The sequence below is a fragment of the Myxine glutinosa genome, chromosome 2 (genome assembly GCF_964187855.1).
Source record: "Myxine glutinosa chromosome 2, kmMyxGlut1.1, whole genome shotgun sequence".
NCBI lineage: Eukaryota > Metazoa > Chordata > Myxini > Myxiniformes > Myxinidae > Myxine > Myxine glutinosa.
The window spans coordinates 68,011,442-68,028,664 of record NC_136262.1 but is presented as its reverse complement, the minus strand read 5'-3'; the positions used below and the strand labels follow the sequence as shown (position 1 = coordinate 68,028,664).

At 41.4% G+C, this 17,223-nt stretch overlaps 1 protein-coding gene across 2 annotated transcripts in view; it reads right to left on the bottom strand.

Moving 5' to 3' along the window:
* Positions 1-17,223, bottom strand: part of IPO11 (importin 11) — a 326,013-nt gene that overhangs the window by 32,473 nt on the left and 276,317 nt on the right. For both annotated transcript variants that reach the window (XM_068108036.2, XM_078773404.1), the window contains exons 28-29: positions 13,667-13,762; positions 5,316-5,397 (exon numbers count right to left, since the gene is read on the bottom strand). In XM_068108036.2, the coding sequence (XP_067964137.1) occupies positions 5,316-5,397; positions 13,667-13,762 (178 nt within the window). The remainder of the gene's footprint in view (positions 1-5,315; positions 5,398-13,666; positions 13,763-17,223) is intronic.

Genomic DNA, 17,223 nt, shown 5'->3' with positions numbered 1-17,223 from the left:
CCAACTGTAAAGCATGGTGGTGGAAATATTATCGTTTGGGGCAGCTTTGCTGCATCAGGGCCTGGGCAGCTCACAATCATAGAATCCACTATGAATTCTTCATTGTACCAGAGGGTGCTGGAGGATAATGTGAGGGCATTTGTTGGAGAGTTGAAGCTCAACCGAAGGTGGACCTTGCAACATGACAATGACCCTAAACATAACAGTAAATCCACCAAGGAATGGCTGAAAAGAAAGAAATGGAGGGTTCTGGAATGGCCAAGTCAAAGCCCGGATCTAAATCCCATCGAGATGTTGTGGGGGGATTTGAAACTAGCTGTGCATGCAAGAAACCCCTCAAACATCGCACTGCTGAAATAATTCTACATGGAGGAGTGGGCAAAAATTTCTCCCCGTCGATGTCAGAGACTGGTAGACAGTTATAAGAAATGCCTACTTGAGGTTGTTTCTGCCAAAGGGGGCAATACCACCTATTAGAGCCAAGGGTGTACTTACTTTTTCCACAAGAGAAATTTGCATTTATGTTTATTTAAATTATACAATGGACTACAAAATGTAAATGTTTCATGATATTTGTTATATTATATCACCTTTATCTATCAATATTGTTGAAACGAAGATCAAATAGCTGTATGTTGAAATATGTTGAAAAAGTCAAAACTTTACATGGGGTGTACTTACTTTTTCACGTAACTGTACACACACACACGTACACATGCATGTACACACACACACACACACACACACACGCACGCACGAACACACACACACGGCCCTCTAATTTCTGACGAGCCTTTTTCACATGCCCATAAGCTACTCTTCAGTGAATATAGCCATTTGATCCTTTCTAAAAGTGGTAATCAATGAACAACTTCACTATTATCTATTATGTAAAGATCTTCAAGTGGTATGTAGCCAACAGGACTTTATTTTGAAATCCGTATCGAAAGCCAATAGACCAATCAAGCTGGAACTTTGTGAAATGTCTTCTGGGACTGCAGTCCAACACCTTTGTTATCCGTATTTTGACTGAAAGTCAACCATTTTCAAGATGATTGATACAAGGTATACATGCATTTCATCAACATCCTTAAGGTTGAGCGATTGAAGGTCCCCTTGCCACTCCCCATCCTTAGGTCCGTCTCCAAAGCTAAATTACGAATCAAAATATCAGAACTTTCACTTTCACGACAGCACCAATATTCTGTAAAGTGTGTGGTACAGCTCATCATCATGAATATCAGAGACTTGATAGAAGTAATGCAGATTCTGATAGTAACAAAATAGACAAGTAGAGGTATCATGTAATGTTCGTTGGCATCGGCCGGAATGCCTCCTCAAACCATTTTTGTTGACTTCTTCAATGATTTCAATGTTAATAAATTGTGAGACAAACTAAAAAGGTATACATCATTTGGTGAAGATCTGGCATGTTTGGATTATTTAGAGATACCATGAATGAATGAATGATCGTTTTAAGGCCATTTTCCCCGCTAGAGCGGGGGTTAGCCTTGCGGGCCCCATGACAATCATGGTTCCCTGTTTGGGGCAATGTTTTTATGGCCGGATGCCCTTCCTGGCGCCAACCCGTAGTCGCCTCTCACGATGTGCAGGGATACAGTGTACCTATTCTAAACCGGGGTACACACCGGGATATTTATTTAAAGATACCATGATTTTAGATATATGGCATGTGTACCTCAAACGAGCATTTATCTTACCACAGACAATCATTATTACTTTTTATAGTCATCAATATAATTCGAGATAAGAAACGTGCTTCAATTAAAAGCCACTGGCATAGAATGATTATGTTAATCCATCAGTGTAATGCAGTTGATGAAGGGAGCTGGCTCACACAGAGACACAGAAGGCGAGCAATTCAGGAAGGACGGGAAGAAAGCAATACGTAATTAATTAAAATAATGGATAAACAAAAAAAAACCCCTCAAACCACTACTCTGAGGTTCAGGGGAACCACCAAGGCTGCTCTTTAGCATAATTGCGCTCAAGTGGTAAATCATGTCAATTCATCTGATGCCAGGTCTTAATACCGAAAATTGGTATCACAAAGTCGATGTACAACCGAAACATGCCATTAAGTTTGGATGTGAAGCAATTGCTTTGCTTCTTCTCATGTACTGTCTTTTTAGTGCCTTCTCTAACCCTAATACCAAGTAGTATGATAGTAAAGCAAAGATGAAGTCAAGATAATTTATACCGATTCAAGAAATTCTGAGAAACTGACAGTTTAAAAAACTAAATTTTGACTGTTTGAATAGAATCATAATAACACTGAGAAGTTTAAAGCAAAGTGTTATTAGTCTTGAACAAGTTTAATTGCTGAGATTTGCACCCCATGTCAAAGTCGATTTTTTTTTTAATAGAAAAATTTACAAATTAATTAAAAATGAAAAGCTGAAAGGGCTTGAGTCAATAAGTATTCAACCCCCTTGTTGCTATCACACTCCAAATTGAGCTCAGGTGCATCCATGAGATGTCTCTACAACTTGATTGGAGTCCACCTGTGTCCCATTCAATTGATTGGACACTATTTAGAAAGAATCACACCTTTCTATACAAGGTCCCACAGTTGACAGTGCATGTCAGATTAGAAACTCCACCATGAAGTGCAATGAACTGTCCACAGAACTCCAATATAGAATTGTGAGGAGGCATGGATCTGGGGAAGGGTATAAAACAATTTCTAGAATGTTGAAAGTTCCCAAGAGCACAGTGAGCTCCATCATTAAGAAATGAAAATAATATGGAACTACCCAGACACTTCCTCAAGCTGGCCATCCCTACCAAACTGAGCAACTGAGCAAGGAGGACTTTGGTCAGGGAGGTGTCCAGAACCAAATGACCACTCGGACAGAACTACAGAGTTCCTTAGATGAGATGGGAGAACCTGCCAGAAGGACAACAGTCTATGCAGCTCTTCACATAATTAGGCATTATGGGAGATTGCCCAGACGGAAGTCATTCATGAGAAAAAAGCACACGACAGCAAACCTGGACTTTGTAAAAAGGCAGGTGAAAGACTCAGAGCAAGAGGCAAAAGATTTTGTGACAAAAGACGAGACGAAAACTAAACTCTTTGGCCTGAATGGAAAGTGATATGTCTGGCAGAAACCGAGCCACGCTCATCATCCATCTAACACCATCCTTACCATAAGCATGGTGGTGGCAGCAACATGCTATGGGGATGCTTTTCAGTGGCAGGGACTGGGAGACTTGTAAGAATAGAGGGAACAATGAATGGAGCCAAATACAGACAAATCCTTGAGGCGAACCTGCTTCAGAGTGCAAAAGACCTTAGACTGTGGTGAAGAGTTATGTTGCAACAGGCCAATGATCCCAAGCATACAGCCAAATCAACACTGGGATGGCTGCATAACAAGAATGTGAAAGTCCTTGAGTAGCCTAGCCAAAGTCCAGACTTGAATCCCATTGAGAATCTGTGGAAAGACTTGAAGATAGCTGTTCATCGACACTCTCCATCCGAATTGACAGAGCTTGAGCAATTCGGCAAGAAAGAATGGGAGAAACTCCCCAAATACATTTGTGCAAAGCTGATGCAGACATACCCATTAAGACTCGATACTGTAATTTCTGCCAAAGGAGCTTCTTCGAAGTATTGACTCTGAGGGCTGAATACTCATGTAAATTGGATATTTCTGTCTTTCATTTTCAATAAACTTGTAAAATATTCTAAAAGCATGTTTTCACTTTGTCATTATGGGGTATTTTGTGTAGATCGTAGTCAAATTTTTAAAATTTAATCCATTTGAAATTCAGGCTGTAACACACCAAAATGTGAAAAAGTCAAGGGTTGTGAATACTTTCTGAAGGCATTGTATAATTATGGCTAGCATGGCTGTAAGACGAGACCCCCATACCATCAACCACAGAGCATTGTGGTCAACCAATGGTTTGATGAGCATGACACTGATGTTATCCATATGTCAAGGCCTTCTCAGACACCAGATCTGAAACCAATCAAGCATTTATGGATTATTCTAGAATGACGCCCGAGATAGCGTTTTCCACCTCCATCAAACAGGTGTGAATTGATTGACTTTCTCATGAATGAATAGTGCCACATCTCTCCTGCAGAATTCCAGACGCTGGTGGACAACATGCCATGGTGCATACAGGACATACTGGGTGCACGCAGTGGCAATAAAGTTTTAAAAGCAATAGAGAGACTACACAAGCATTGCAACATTCTGTTTCAAAACTAAACTGGGGAAACAGAAATTGGCTGAAAAACGAATTAAAAAGCAAGACAATTGTCTCATAACATTGGACAACTTAAATCACCAGGAACATTAAATTTATTATCGTAGCCACTTTGAGCCACTAAATGGAGCCACTAAGTGCTTGATTTGAATATTTAAAACATGTATGTGTATGTTGAAAAAGAAAGAAAGCTGTTTTACTATTTAATGTGGAAAAAGTTCAAAATACAAATACAAAATGTTCTTTTGAAAGAAAAAAAAAATTGCTCATTTTTTGCTGGAAAGTCCAAAGAACATTTTTGTTGTGGCCTTAGAACTCCGGAGGAACTGTGATCTGTCCTCTTTTGCCTGACAGGATGGTGCAGAGGTAGCACATTGGCATTTTTGGCTGTCTGATCTGGGTTTCATTTTCAACCTGACAATAAGCTGCCGGACTGGTGTTTCACAGGCAGATGGTTACATCCAGAAGTGCTATCGTTTGGCCAGATGTTAAGCTGGGGATCCATCCTCTAACATTAGCTGGTCGGTATTAAAGATCCCACAGTGTCTCTTGATAAAGAGTAGGTGAGATCTCAACGGCACCCTGAACAAATTGCAAACTCCTGCCAAAATATGTAGGGTCACTGCATCAGCACCATGACCGTGCCTCGCGAATGATGCAAAAAGTGGGACAAATTCATAATAATCGAATCCCAGCCAAATATCAGCATTTCCAAAGGAATTCATTTTTTTTTTGCATACTGCCAATGAACTCTGTCGGTCATGCTTTCATTCTCCCATAATGCCCTTTTCACACTCTTTTGAGTTAACACATCACACATCAATTTCTTTCAGGCAGTCGGGCACCTTTTATGATTGAATGGCTCAGAAAAATGTAAGAGAACAAAACGCATAAAATACCTCTTGGTGTGAAAAGGATATTCTGGGAAAGAGTGATGAAAAGAGAAATGCAGTACAAGTGAGAGGGAGACAGGGCGAAGGAGGTGGCTGAGGAATAGTTAGGTGCAGAAAAGTGTTCGCAGAACAGGGAAAAAGGCAGATGGATGAAAAGAATGAATAAAAAGTTCTTACGATTCGCTTGCGTTTGTCCTGTTCTGTTGGTTCCTCAAGCTCTTCTCCAAACTCTGTTTCTTCTGGAGGAATCACAAGACGACTAGGGAATAGGAGGGAAGTTTATAAAATACATAAGAGAAATAAGATGAAGAAAAAAATAACAGTGACAGGAAGGGGCAGGATGTGGTGGTTAGAAGGAAAGGTAAAATCTATAGCGATTGGTATTATAACCATTCATTTGAAAAGACGTACAATGATTATTCAGCATTACATCAGCTAAAATAGAACTATCATCATTGGGACATTTGAAATGCAACGTGTCAATGTCATGGAAAACGGTTGATTATATTCAGGTCCAAGTTGAAGCTTTCAAGGGCAAGAAACTGCTGTGAGAAATAAATAAATATATAACAACACAAGAGATCGGGACAATTAGAGAATACAACGGAAAAGGGGCTAAAAGGGGGGAAAAGGGCTGATCAGGGAGCAGTAGTGAGGAAGAAAATTCCCACCCCAGGACTTTTTGTTTTTTGATTTTGTTCCAAACAAAGATGGCAGACTGACAGCCTTTAATTCCATACAACATTACTAAAATCACGAGGGCTATGACGTTTTATGTCTTTTTCTTCTTGTTATTTACGTTATTATTATCATGTTACTATATTGATAAAATGAGGCTAATTCCTTACTCCCATGATAAATAGTACACCGCTTCTCATTGAGTCATCAACGAACCACACACCGTTTCAATCCAGTAACTTTGCAATCACGGAAAAGGGATTGCAGTGTTACAATTATATTTACTATATTATTAACGTTATTATTATTACGAAAACGATACTACTGCATGAAGAAACCTGGGCTAATTTGTCTGAAGCGGCATGAAGGCATGAAGCCAAAGGCTGAAACGCACCATGTCGTTGGAGGATCCGTAACGCCTATGCTTTCGATGGTCATTTTAACAATTGGTTTGTTTGTGTTTCACACTGAATGAAAAACGTAAAGGGAGAGCATAGAGATTGTGATATATGACAGTTCGACGATATGTTTGGCCTGAACGGCATAGAAATCAAAATGGCGGTGTGTGGAGTCAGCCATCGTATACCGTAATGACATCACAAACGTAATCACATCACATCACATCACATCTGTCATGTAACCAGCTCCTCAGCTCTGAATGGTGTGCACTTGTGAGTGACATACTACATACATACATACGGACAGACAAATGCTGTTTTAGATGGCTTTGCACCACGGGCTATGCCGTAAAAAGATTTTTTTTTTAACTAGAACGCCACTCAGTAGAGAGCATACTCCCACCGTGGGTCAAGTTGGAGCCCTATCTTCCAATGGTAAAAAATCCTTCAAAAAAATTCCTGGATCTGGAATAATATCCTGAGCTTCACCAAAAACTAATCAATTCTTCCTTATCCCAAGGGCAACTAGAACGGGCACTCGGTAGAGCGCATACCTTCGCCGCAGCTATGGTAAAAATACGATTTTGACCTTTTCGTGACCTTGACCTTGACCTTTGACCCGATTGCTCCCAAAATCTAATCAAATGTGTCCCGTATAATAACCAATCATCCCACCAAATTTCATGCAATTCGGTTGAATACTTTTTGAGTTATGCGAATAACATACACACACACACACAGACATACAAATAAATACACAGCGATCAAAACATAACCTTCCGCTTTTGCGAAGGTAATCATCCCACCAACTTTCATCCAAATCCGTTCAGAACTTTTCCAGATATCTTGTTCACAAGCACACAAACACACAGACGGACGGACACGATCGAATGCATTACTCCCTGACGGGAGTAAAAATAGAGGGAAAAATTAATTTTGATCTGAAAATACAAAAAGATCATGCAAATGCTCCAAAATCGACGGCTTTTCCTTCCTCATTTGTAATGAGGTCCTTTTTCAAGGTGCGGTCAAGGATTTCAGCTGCATTATATCAAGATCACCTCTTCACAGGTGACATGCTAGTTACCTCTGCCACCGAAGGTGGATGGAGGATATATTTTCACCCTTGTCTGTTTGTTATGCCAAAAATTGAAAAAGAAAATTGAAAATTTTCATCATACGTCGGTCTGTCTCGTTTGTTTGTTTGTCTGTGAGTGTGATAACTCACAAATGATAACTCACGATAAAGAAAACTATCTTCATCAAACTTTACTAGAGGATACCGAAGGACAAAAGTGAGGCTGTAAATGTTTTTTGACTTTATAGGTCAAAGGTCTAGGTCAAAGGTCAAGGTTCTCTCGTTTGTCCGGGCGATATTTCAGGCATTCTTTGAGCAAGGAAGCTGAAATTTTTGGCACAATAGTGAGCACATGCTTTGGCAAAAACGGTATTTTTGTTTTTTTGATTAAGTAATTAATTGATTAATTATTATCAATTTATGAAGTACTTATTTATTTCCTTTCTCATCTGGGCAATATCTCAGGCACCTTTTGAGCTAGGAAGCTAATATTTGGACATGACAGTGACCAAGTAATTTGGCTGTAAGGGGTATTTTTGATTTGTTGATTAATCAATTGCTCAATTAATTAGTTAATTTACAAAAGGTTACAGATTCGGTTGAAACAGTGGTGGTTTAGGTATGCTATTAGCCAATTGATTAATTATTTAATTATTTTTTATTTGTATTTATTTATTTTAATTACACAATTAATCAATCATTTACTGATTGTCTCGATTTTCATCATACCGGTCACGCATGCTACACTGACGCCTTCTTGTTTGTTTGTGAAAAGGATATTTCAAAAAGTTGTGGACGAATTCGGACGAAACTTGTTGGATAGGTTGGGTGTGTGACAAGGACGAATTGACTAAATTTTGTTGAAGATTAGAATCCAGATCCAGATCAGAGAATTAAAAAATAAAGATGCTTCACCATTGAGTGATAGGGCTGAAACAGATATATAGCACGATATCTCAAAAAGTTATGGATGGATTCGGATGAAACTTGGTGGACAGGTTGTGTGTGTGACAGACAAGGCCAAATTGATTCAATTTTGGTGAAGATCTAAATATGGATGTGGATACAGACTTTTTTTTTATAAATACTAAGTGATTCTTCACCATTGAGTGATAGGGCCAAAAACGATATATAGCACGATATTTCAAAAATCTGTGAACGACTCATGAAAAAACCAGGTGGATGAGTTGGTTAGGTGACAAGAACGAGCCAATTCGATTTTGGTCCAGGTCTGAATCCAGATCTGGCCTATCAGTGGAATAAAAAACGTAAACTCTTCAGTCTGGCAGAGGCATGCTCTCTTCCGAGTGCCGTTCTAGTTGAAAAATAAAACACAACTTAGGTGAAAAGTTTGACTGCTCAAGCGATGTTGCTCTGCATCATCACCACCGCTGTCTCATCCTCAATCCAATATACGGTTTGTCGTGAGTAATTTGACTCAAAAAAACAAAAATCCCATTTTTCACAAAGAGATACAGTAAGAATAATAATCTGAACTTATTGACCAGAAAATTGGATATTTGTAAACCATCAGACATGAAACATTGGACACTTGGAATGGTGCAGATGGTCAAGAAGACGTCATCATCATACAATTTGAGCTGATGCCCAGGATAAGATGATACACTGTCAAGCCTTTTTGAGAGACTATTAGTAAGAGAAAAGCTCATTAGCCCAAATCTTCTATCCGTTAATCGATCTGTGGAGCTCTGTTGGTTTTGGAGACTGTCCACGCTGGTGAGAATGAGTGCAAGAGTGAAGTGTTGCACAGATAGGCCATTACATGATAAATACCACCATTTTACACATTAATTTGTTTGCGTTACAGTGGTCTAGAACAGCATAACAAAATGGTTCATGAATTAGCTGATATAACTTGACTTGCACAATATTACAAAGTATTGGGATAGTAAGGAAATAGGCAGGATTATTGACAATTGTTTGTTCGATTTGGCTCATTGGTAACAGATGTTGATAGTTAGCAGGTACAACATCGTTGCTATTTTTTCTTCAGAGCAAGTACAAGTTCAGTGGTGGTCATAGTTTATTGACTCTGGTCTTCAAGTGACATACCAATATGACCCAAAATGGCTCAATTGAGTTGAATTTGGGGATTTTGAGTGACCGATGCATATTTTCAGCACTGTAATCCTCAAACCAATTCCTGATAGCAGTATGATTCATTGCATCATCATGCTGGTAGACACATGGCTGGAAGGATAGCCTAGGCCCTAGAGGTTTATACACTCATATTTGAGCTGTCTAACCTGGGTTTGAATTTTGGCCGAGCTATAAACCGTCATGCTGGAGTTTCACCTGCATGGTGAGGCATCAATGTGTGTACCATCCCTTGGAAGGATGTTCAACTCGGCGTCCAGTCTGCCAGCATTAGTTGGTGGATGTTAAAGATACCATGGTATCCTTTGTGAAGAGTAAGTGAGCTATCGACACCACCCTGGTCATGTTCCAAAGTCCTGCCCTAATCTTTTTCACATTTTCTTGAGTTACAGCCTGAATTTAAAATCGATTAATTCGAGATTTTTTTGTCATTGATCTACACATAATAGCCCATAATGTCAAAGTGGAATTTTTTTGAAAAGGTTTACAAAATAAGTAAAAATAAAATACAGAACTATGTAATTTACATAAGTATTGACCCACCAGAGTCAATACTCCATAGAAGTGCCTTTGGCAGCGATTACAGCTTCGAGGCTTCTTGGATATGTCTGTATCAGCTTTGCACATCTGGATTTGGAGTGTTTCTCCCATTCTTTCTAGCAGATTTGCTCAAGCTCTGTCAAGTTGGATGGGGAGCGTCGGTGAACAGCAATCTTCAATAATTTCCACAGATTATCAATGGCATTCAAGTGTGGGCTTTGGCTGGGCCACTCAAGGACTTTCACATTCTTGTTCTGAAGTCATACGATGGTTGCTTTGGCTGTATGCTTGGGGTCATTGCCTAAATGGAAGGTAAATCTTCACCACAGACAGTCTAAGGCCTTTTGCACTCTGAAGCAGGTTCTTGAAAAGGATTTTCCAGTATTTGGCTCCATTCATTGTTCCCTCTATTCTAAGAAGTCTCACAGTCTCTGCCACTGAAAAGCATCCCCATAGCATGATGCTGCCACCACCATGCTTCACAGTAGGGATAGTGTTCGATGTGTGATGAGCTAAGCTCGGTTTCTGCCAGACGTAGATCTTTGAATTCATGCCAAAAAGTTCCATTTTCGTCTAACCAGGCCACAGAATATTTTGCGTCATGCTCTCAGAGTCTTTCACGTGCCTTTTTGCAAACTCCAGGCATGCTCTCGTGTCTTTTTTCTTAAGAGTGGCTTCCATCTGGCCACTCTCCCATATAGCCTAGATTTGTGAAGAGTTGCAGAGACTGTTCTCCCATCTCAGTCAAGGAACTCTGTAGTTCTGATCATTGGGGTCTTGGTCATCTCCCTGACCAAGATCCTTCTTGCCCGGTTGTTCAGTTTGGTCGGACGGCCAGCTCTAGGAATGGTCTGGGTAGTTCCATATTCTTTTCATTTTTTTGTATACAGAATCGAGGCTCGTGAAAGAGCTAATATTTATTTCACAAACAAATCAAACAGACAAACAAAATATATAAAAAGAGGGAGCGGTAGACAAGATGGGGAGAGAAGGGGAAGCACACAAACACAACATTTGAGAGCAGGGACATCGGGAGATGTGTGGGAGGGAGAGGGCTTGGGGGGAGGAGGCGTGGGAATGGGAGGGGAGGGTGGGAGAAGTGTAAAACACAAGGACACCAAGGACTTCCAGGACAGAAGTTGGTATTTCAAAAAAGTGGATTTGGGGTGAAATTAGCAGGGGTAGAAAAGATCAAGGTTTTGGATGGGGGAAGATAAGAGACGGTGGTGAACAGCTGTTTTAAAGACCTGGAGGGAGGAGTGGGATTGAAGAGAGTGAGGAAGTTTGTTCCAGAGGCGGGAGAAAAGAGGAATGAAGGAGTGAAGGTGAGCAGAGAGTCTTGATTTTGGCAGTTTAACCATAAGAGGGTTGCAGGCAGATCTTGTGCGACCTGTCGGAATATTTGGGGGACAGAGCCCAGAGAGAGCTGGGGGGGCAAGGCCAGAGAGGAGTTGGTAGAAGACGGAAAGACCACCAACCTGCCTGCGGTGAGTGAGTGAAAGGCCCTTGGAGTTCGCTTCATCGCGGGAGATTCCAATGATTCTGAACGCTTTGGTTTCAACAGCGTGAAGACGAGCTTGGTGTGAGGCAGGAGCACCAGCCCAGAGGGGAGAGCAGTATTCGATTGAGCTGTGGATGAAAGCCTTGACAATGGAGCTCACTCTGCTCTTGGGAACTTTCAACATGCCAGATATTGATTTATACCCTTCCCCAGACCTATGCATCCTCACAATTCTATCTCGAAGTTCTATAGACAGTTCCTTAGACTTCATGGTGGAGTTTCTGCTCTGACATGCACTGTCAACTGTGGGACCTTAAATAGAAAGGTGTGTTTCTTTCTAAATCATGTCCAATCAATTGAAGGAGGACTCCAATCAAGTCATCGAGCTATCTCAAGGATGATCTATGGAAATTGGATGCATTCGAGTTCAATTTGGAGTGTCATAGCAAAGGGATTGAATACTTATTGACTCAAGACATTTCAGCTTTTCATTTTTAATTATTTTGTAAAAAAAAATAAAAATAAAATTGCACTTTTATATTATGGGTTATTATGTTTATATCAATGACAAAATATATCAATTTAATCCATTTCAAAATTCAGGCTGTAACACACCAAAATGTGAAAAAGTCAAGGGGTGTGACTACTTTCTGAAAGCACTGTACAATGAGATGAAATGGCAATACCATTCTGAACAATGTGTGAACAAAGGATGCGACAAATATGCATTTCGCAGCAAACCATGGACTGACAAAGGAAACACAATGGCTGACAGCATACAAGTTGATTCAGTAAGCTGCCACTGCTCTTCATGTCATGTTGGCTTAGATAAAGACATGAAAAATTTGCTAATGATCATCAGATCTAATCATTCCTAGTTTTGAATGCCGAGTTCAGTCTACCTTTAATGTGAACCTGCAATCCTCAACATTTAATCCATAATTCCCGACAATCATGCCATTGCCATCATTCAACAGCAATGGTTCTCATTGCCATGGTGAAGAGAAAATGATGCCTTGGAACTGATTGGTACTTGCAACTGAGCATCTCACAAGTACGAGGTCATTCAAGAAAAACGAAAGGAATCCAAATATATTTGGTCAGACTCATTTGAGTGCAAGTCAACAATGCCAAGTGCAAGCCAGAAAATGACGAATAGGCAGTTGCGCAACAAGAAAATACAGTTATTAAAAAATCCAACGGGTAAAATCATTGTTAATGTCGTTTGATGAACCGATTGTTAAATAAAGTTTAGTATCATGAAAATTATAAAATAAATGTCTTACAACACTACATTATTGGTGTGCCTCCATTTCGTTATCATGGTGATAAACTGTGATTGTTGAATGATGAAGTCATAGGAACACGTCAGCCTACAGGAGGTTCTTCTTCATGTGTTTACTGTGTTGTAAATATTTTAGGAAATGAAGGATAATAATTCACAGACCTGTGTGTGTGTGTTTGTTTGTTGCACTAATCCTTCTACATTTCTGGGCTGATGGCATCCTGACTTGCTACATAGGATCAGCATGACCCCAATTCGTGTGTAGGGATGTTTTCATCTTTGCCGGTGGTCTTGGGGTGGGGGAGGAGAATTATCCATGTAAATGTGCATTGTGTATCGTGTAGTGCCGCTCCAAGTGGGAGAGTGTATTACAAGTCTCACTTTATACGCTACAGTAGGGTATTCCTGTTCCCACGTTTTCCAGTGCAGTGAGGTGTTTTGAATTATTAGGCAAGAGGTATTTTTAATACATGGGGTCTCCAAACCCCTCCCCGGGCCACAGGTCTCGCCGCCGTCCTCTTCCCACCCCCAATTATTACATGTCCCCTCAATAATGATATTTAGTATGATATTTCAAAAACGTTGTGGACAGATTATGGCAAAACTTGGTGGAAGAGTTGGGTAGGTGACAAGAACAAAGCAATTATATTGACGTTGAGGTCCGGATGCAGATCCAGACTATCAGTGGGCTACAAAACGTAAACTGTTCAGTTTGGTGGAGGTATGTGCTCTACCGAGTGATGCTCTAGTTGAAGTTTCTGCTGTTTGGTTTTGAGGGAAGAGCTCAGAACAATTTGGTATTTTGGTGATATGACGACACTGCAGTGTGGGCATTTTGAACCTGCAACGTTTAATCACAAAGTGAATGTTGTATCACCAACACAACTGTCACCAACACCATAAAGGATCATAACACAAGTTGATTCTTACTCTTTGTTGGGTCCTCCCTCTGGATCCTCCATCATTACATCATGTAGTGCTTCCACACAGATGTTGACAATGCTGCAAAAACGATCGTGCATGGTGCTGAAAAATACATGGGGAAAACAAACAAAAGAGTCAGCAGTTTACAGGCATCAACAGACTAGTAAACCTTCACCTCTGTAAGGGGACATGGGCGAAAGAGAATATTTTGATGGGAACGGGCCACATGGGTTTCTGTCCATAAAAAACAATTACAGATGATTTGTTCCGCTACTATAAAAAAAAACAGTGAGATACTATTGAGATAGCCCATTAAACTGTTTCAAAATACTCAAACCGTATCATATTAAACCACCCCACCATGTCGTGGATATCCTGGAACGGCCACATGATCTCCGCAGATTGAATAAAGAACGTTCCAGGCAGCTTACCAACACTAAGGTTTTAAATAACGTTTGCTTTATTATAAAACACTCCAAGTGCAACGGTAAAAAAGCCGTGCTTTTGTCACACAAGTCCACCAACAAAACCACAGCAGCCGATCCAGCGAATATGACACGGATATCACGGGGAGATAACGCAACACATGGGAGGAACATGAACATGCGATGAGGCAAACACGGGTGAAGCATAAATATGCATTTACCAGCTCGGTTACAGAACACTCCTCGCCTTGTTTGTCATATGAACAACTACCACAATTGTTTGAGTGAAGATAATTACGTTAATATGAGAAATAGGGCAGCTACCTTGGCTTGGAACATTGCCAAAATAATAAACTGACTACATAGCACAACATATTCGGTTACTAAATTCATGTAACAGACTATGGTTAACGGATAGGAACACAGTTAAAAAAGAAAAAAAGAAAATGAAATCCACAATCCATAGAACACAGTGAAGGAATTCACTCCTCCTCTGCTGGTATAAGCCATTCGACCTCAGGTACGGGTTGCAGGTAAATATGGAGATTGCCATCCTTCATGGTGTGAATTTGCACATTCCGAACCCGACCGTTTGCGGTAGGCAATGTCCCGATGATGTGTCAATAGAGCCAGCAGATGCAGGTGCATAGCGGCCTGCAGATGCAGGAGGCGAGACCCCTTCGATGGAGGTGGCGAGAGCCTGCAGGTGGAAGCGGCAAGAGGAGCCCACAGATGCAAGTGATGAGGGGCCGGCAGACGCAGGCGGAGAGGGCCCCACAGATGCAAGCACAGAGGGGCCCGCATATGCAGGCCACTGCCACTGTGGCAATCTGGTAGGATAACATCCTTGACTGCGACACAATTAGGGAATGGCGAGCAGATTGATGGTCTTCCATCGTCGATACTGTGAGTATGATAGGCCTCCACTCACTCAAGGCTATGAACAACAACAACAACAACATGCATTTTAAGGCCATTTTCCCTGCTAGAGCGGGGGTTAGCCTTGCGGTCCCCATGACAATCTTCTCCATTTTGCCATATTTTCTGCATCTCTCCTTGTTAACCCCCTTGCCCGCATTTCTTCTTCCACCATCTTTAGCCAAGTCTTTCTCTGTCTTCCCCGTCCTCTACTTCCTTCTACATTCATTTCCATCACTCTTCTCAACCAGTCACTTTCATCCTTCCTCAACACATGACCAAACCATCTCAACCTGTTCCTCTTCACAGCATCAATCACAGGCTCTTATTCCCATCATCTTTCGCAATTCATCATTTGTCTTCCTCTCTCTCAACGATACTCGGCACATCCACTGAACCATTCGCATTTCCACCCTTTCCAGCCTTCATTGCTGCTCTACATTCATGACCCATGTCTCGCTCCCTATGAACGCTGTCCAGATTGTCACCCAGATGTCAAGATTCGCATTGCCAATTATCACCCATCCAATGTCTGTATGCTGTGCCCATGGAGTATTAGGTGGTTCATTCCGAGATTCTCTGACCTTAAGCAACTGAAGCGCATCTTGTCCAATTAACAGCAAGATGGTCGCTTCTGGGTCAAGCTCTGGAAACATTTCAGTGATAGAACATATATGTGAGTGGAGCCTTGCAACCTCTGGTGTTGGAATCTTGGAGGAATTACAAGGAATAGAATTACACTGGGTTAGCTCCGGGAGCGGCAGCCTGGCCTTTCCATGGAGAAATTTGATGACTATATTCCTGACATACCAACGACTGACTGCCATAGTTCCAGAGTATGTTTTGAGTTCATAGGGAACTGGAGTATTTGGCACGTTGAAGTAGTCAAAGATCGCAGCGACCCAGAGACTGATTTGCCTTGTTATTCAACACAGCAATACGTTTTCAGAAAGGTTCAAGGATTACCATCGACAAATACCTTCACAAAACACATTTTGGAACAAGACCTTCCTCTGGATCCACTACTACCACAAATGTCCGTAAACCTGTTAATCTGGCATCTGGTAGGAGCTGACATCGTGTTATACTGAGCAGACAGAACTTGCCTGTTGGACACAATTGATGTCGATGAGTTCTCCATGGATGTTGGTGCTGCAGCGTTGGCGGCTGGTGAAAGTGGGTCTGCCTGAAATGACACTGGTTCGAGCGAGATAGCTGGGTCAGTACGTACCCGGGTGTCCTGTGGAATACTTTCAGTATCGCCTTTAGATAGAATGGATGGTGGGGGAAACGTGGCATTCCTGCATAACAGCACTCCAACGATCTCTGCAGGTGTAGCTAATCCAGCTGCCGAAATATAGTCAGATTCTCCCCAACACTCTCCTTGCACTGCCCTCTCTCCACCCCAGAAGTACCTCTGGCTATGGCTTCACCTCTACTCCCACCTTTTGTTCTTATGTGTGTTGTACCATTCACCAAACAGTGATGACTCCATTTAAATCTTGCTGTCTAACACCATGGCCCAACTTCTATCCATTCATCCAAACTCTCTCTTCCTCATTTGTGGTGACTTTAGCTGTCATCAGGCCAGCTGTCTGGGTGTGGGTACCTCTCGCACCAGCCAGGGCACCACAGCAAAGGACTTCTGTGACTCATTGGGACTGACACAATCTGTCAATTTCCTGACCCGTATCTCAGTCAACGGAGCATCTTCTCTTCTTGGCTTGGTTATGACTAACTTCCCTGCAAATGTCTGCTGTTCTTCATCTGCTCCAATCGGTTCATCTGATTATTTGCTTGTTAAAGTGTACATCTCTCTGGCCATTCTCAGAGAGCCTCCTCAGCGTCAACGGGTCTCATATTTCAATCAGGCCAACTGGCATGGTCTTCAAGCAGCCATCAACCATCTGGACTAGTCTCCCATCTCTATTGCCTCCGACATCAACCAATCCTGGGAATTCTTCCCAAGTAAACTGCTCTCTCTCATACACAGATTTATCCCATCTCGTCTTCAGTTGGATTTGGTGAGAAATAATGCGGTTGGTACACTGAATCTTGTGGTGAGGCAGTTGCCCTGAAATAACTTGCCTTTGCCTTCTGGAAGGCAAATCCAACTGAAGGTAATCTCAGTTACTTTCACAAAGCTCGGAACAAGTGTGTGTCGACCCTCAGGAGAGCCAGAAAACAATATCTCTCTACTCTCAAGACCGACCTCTCAAA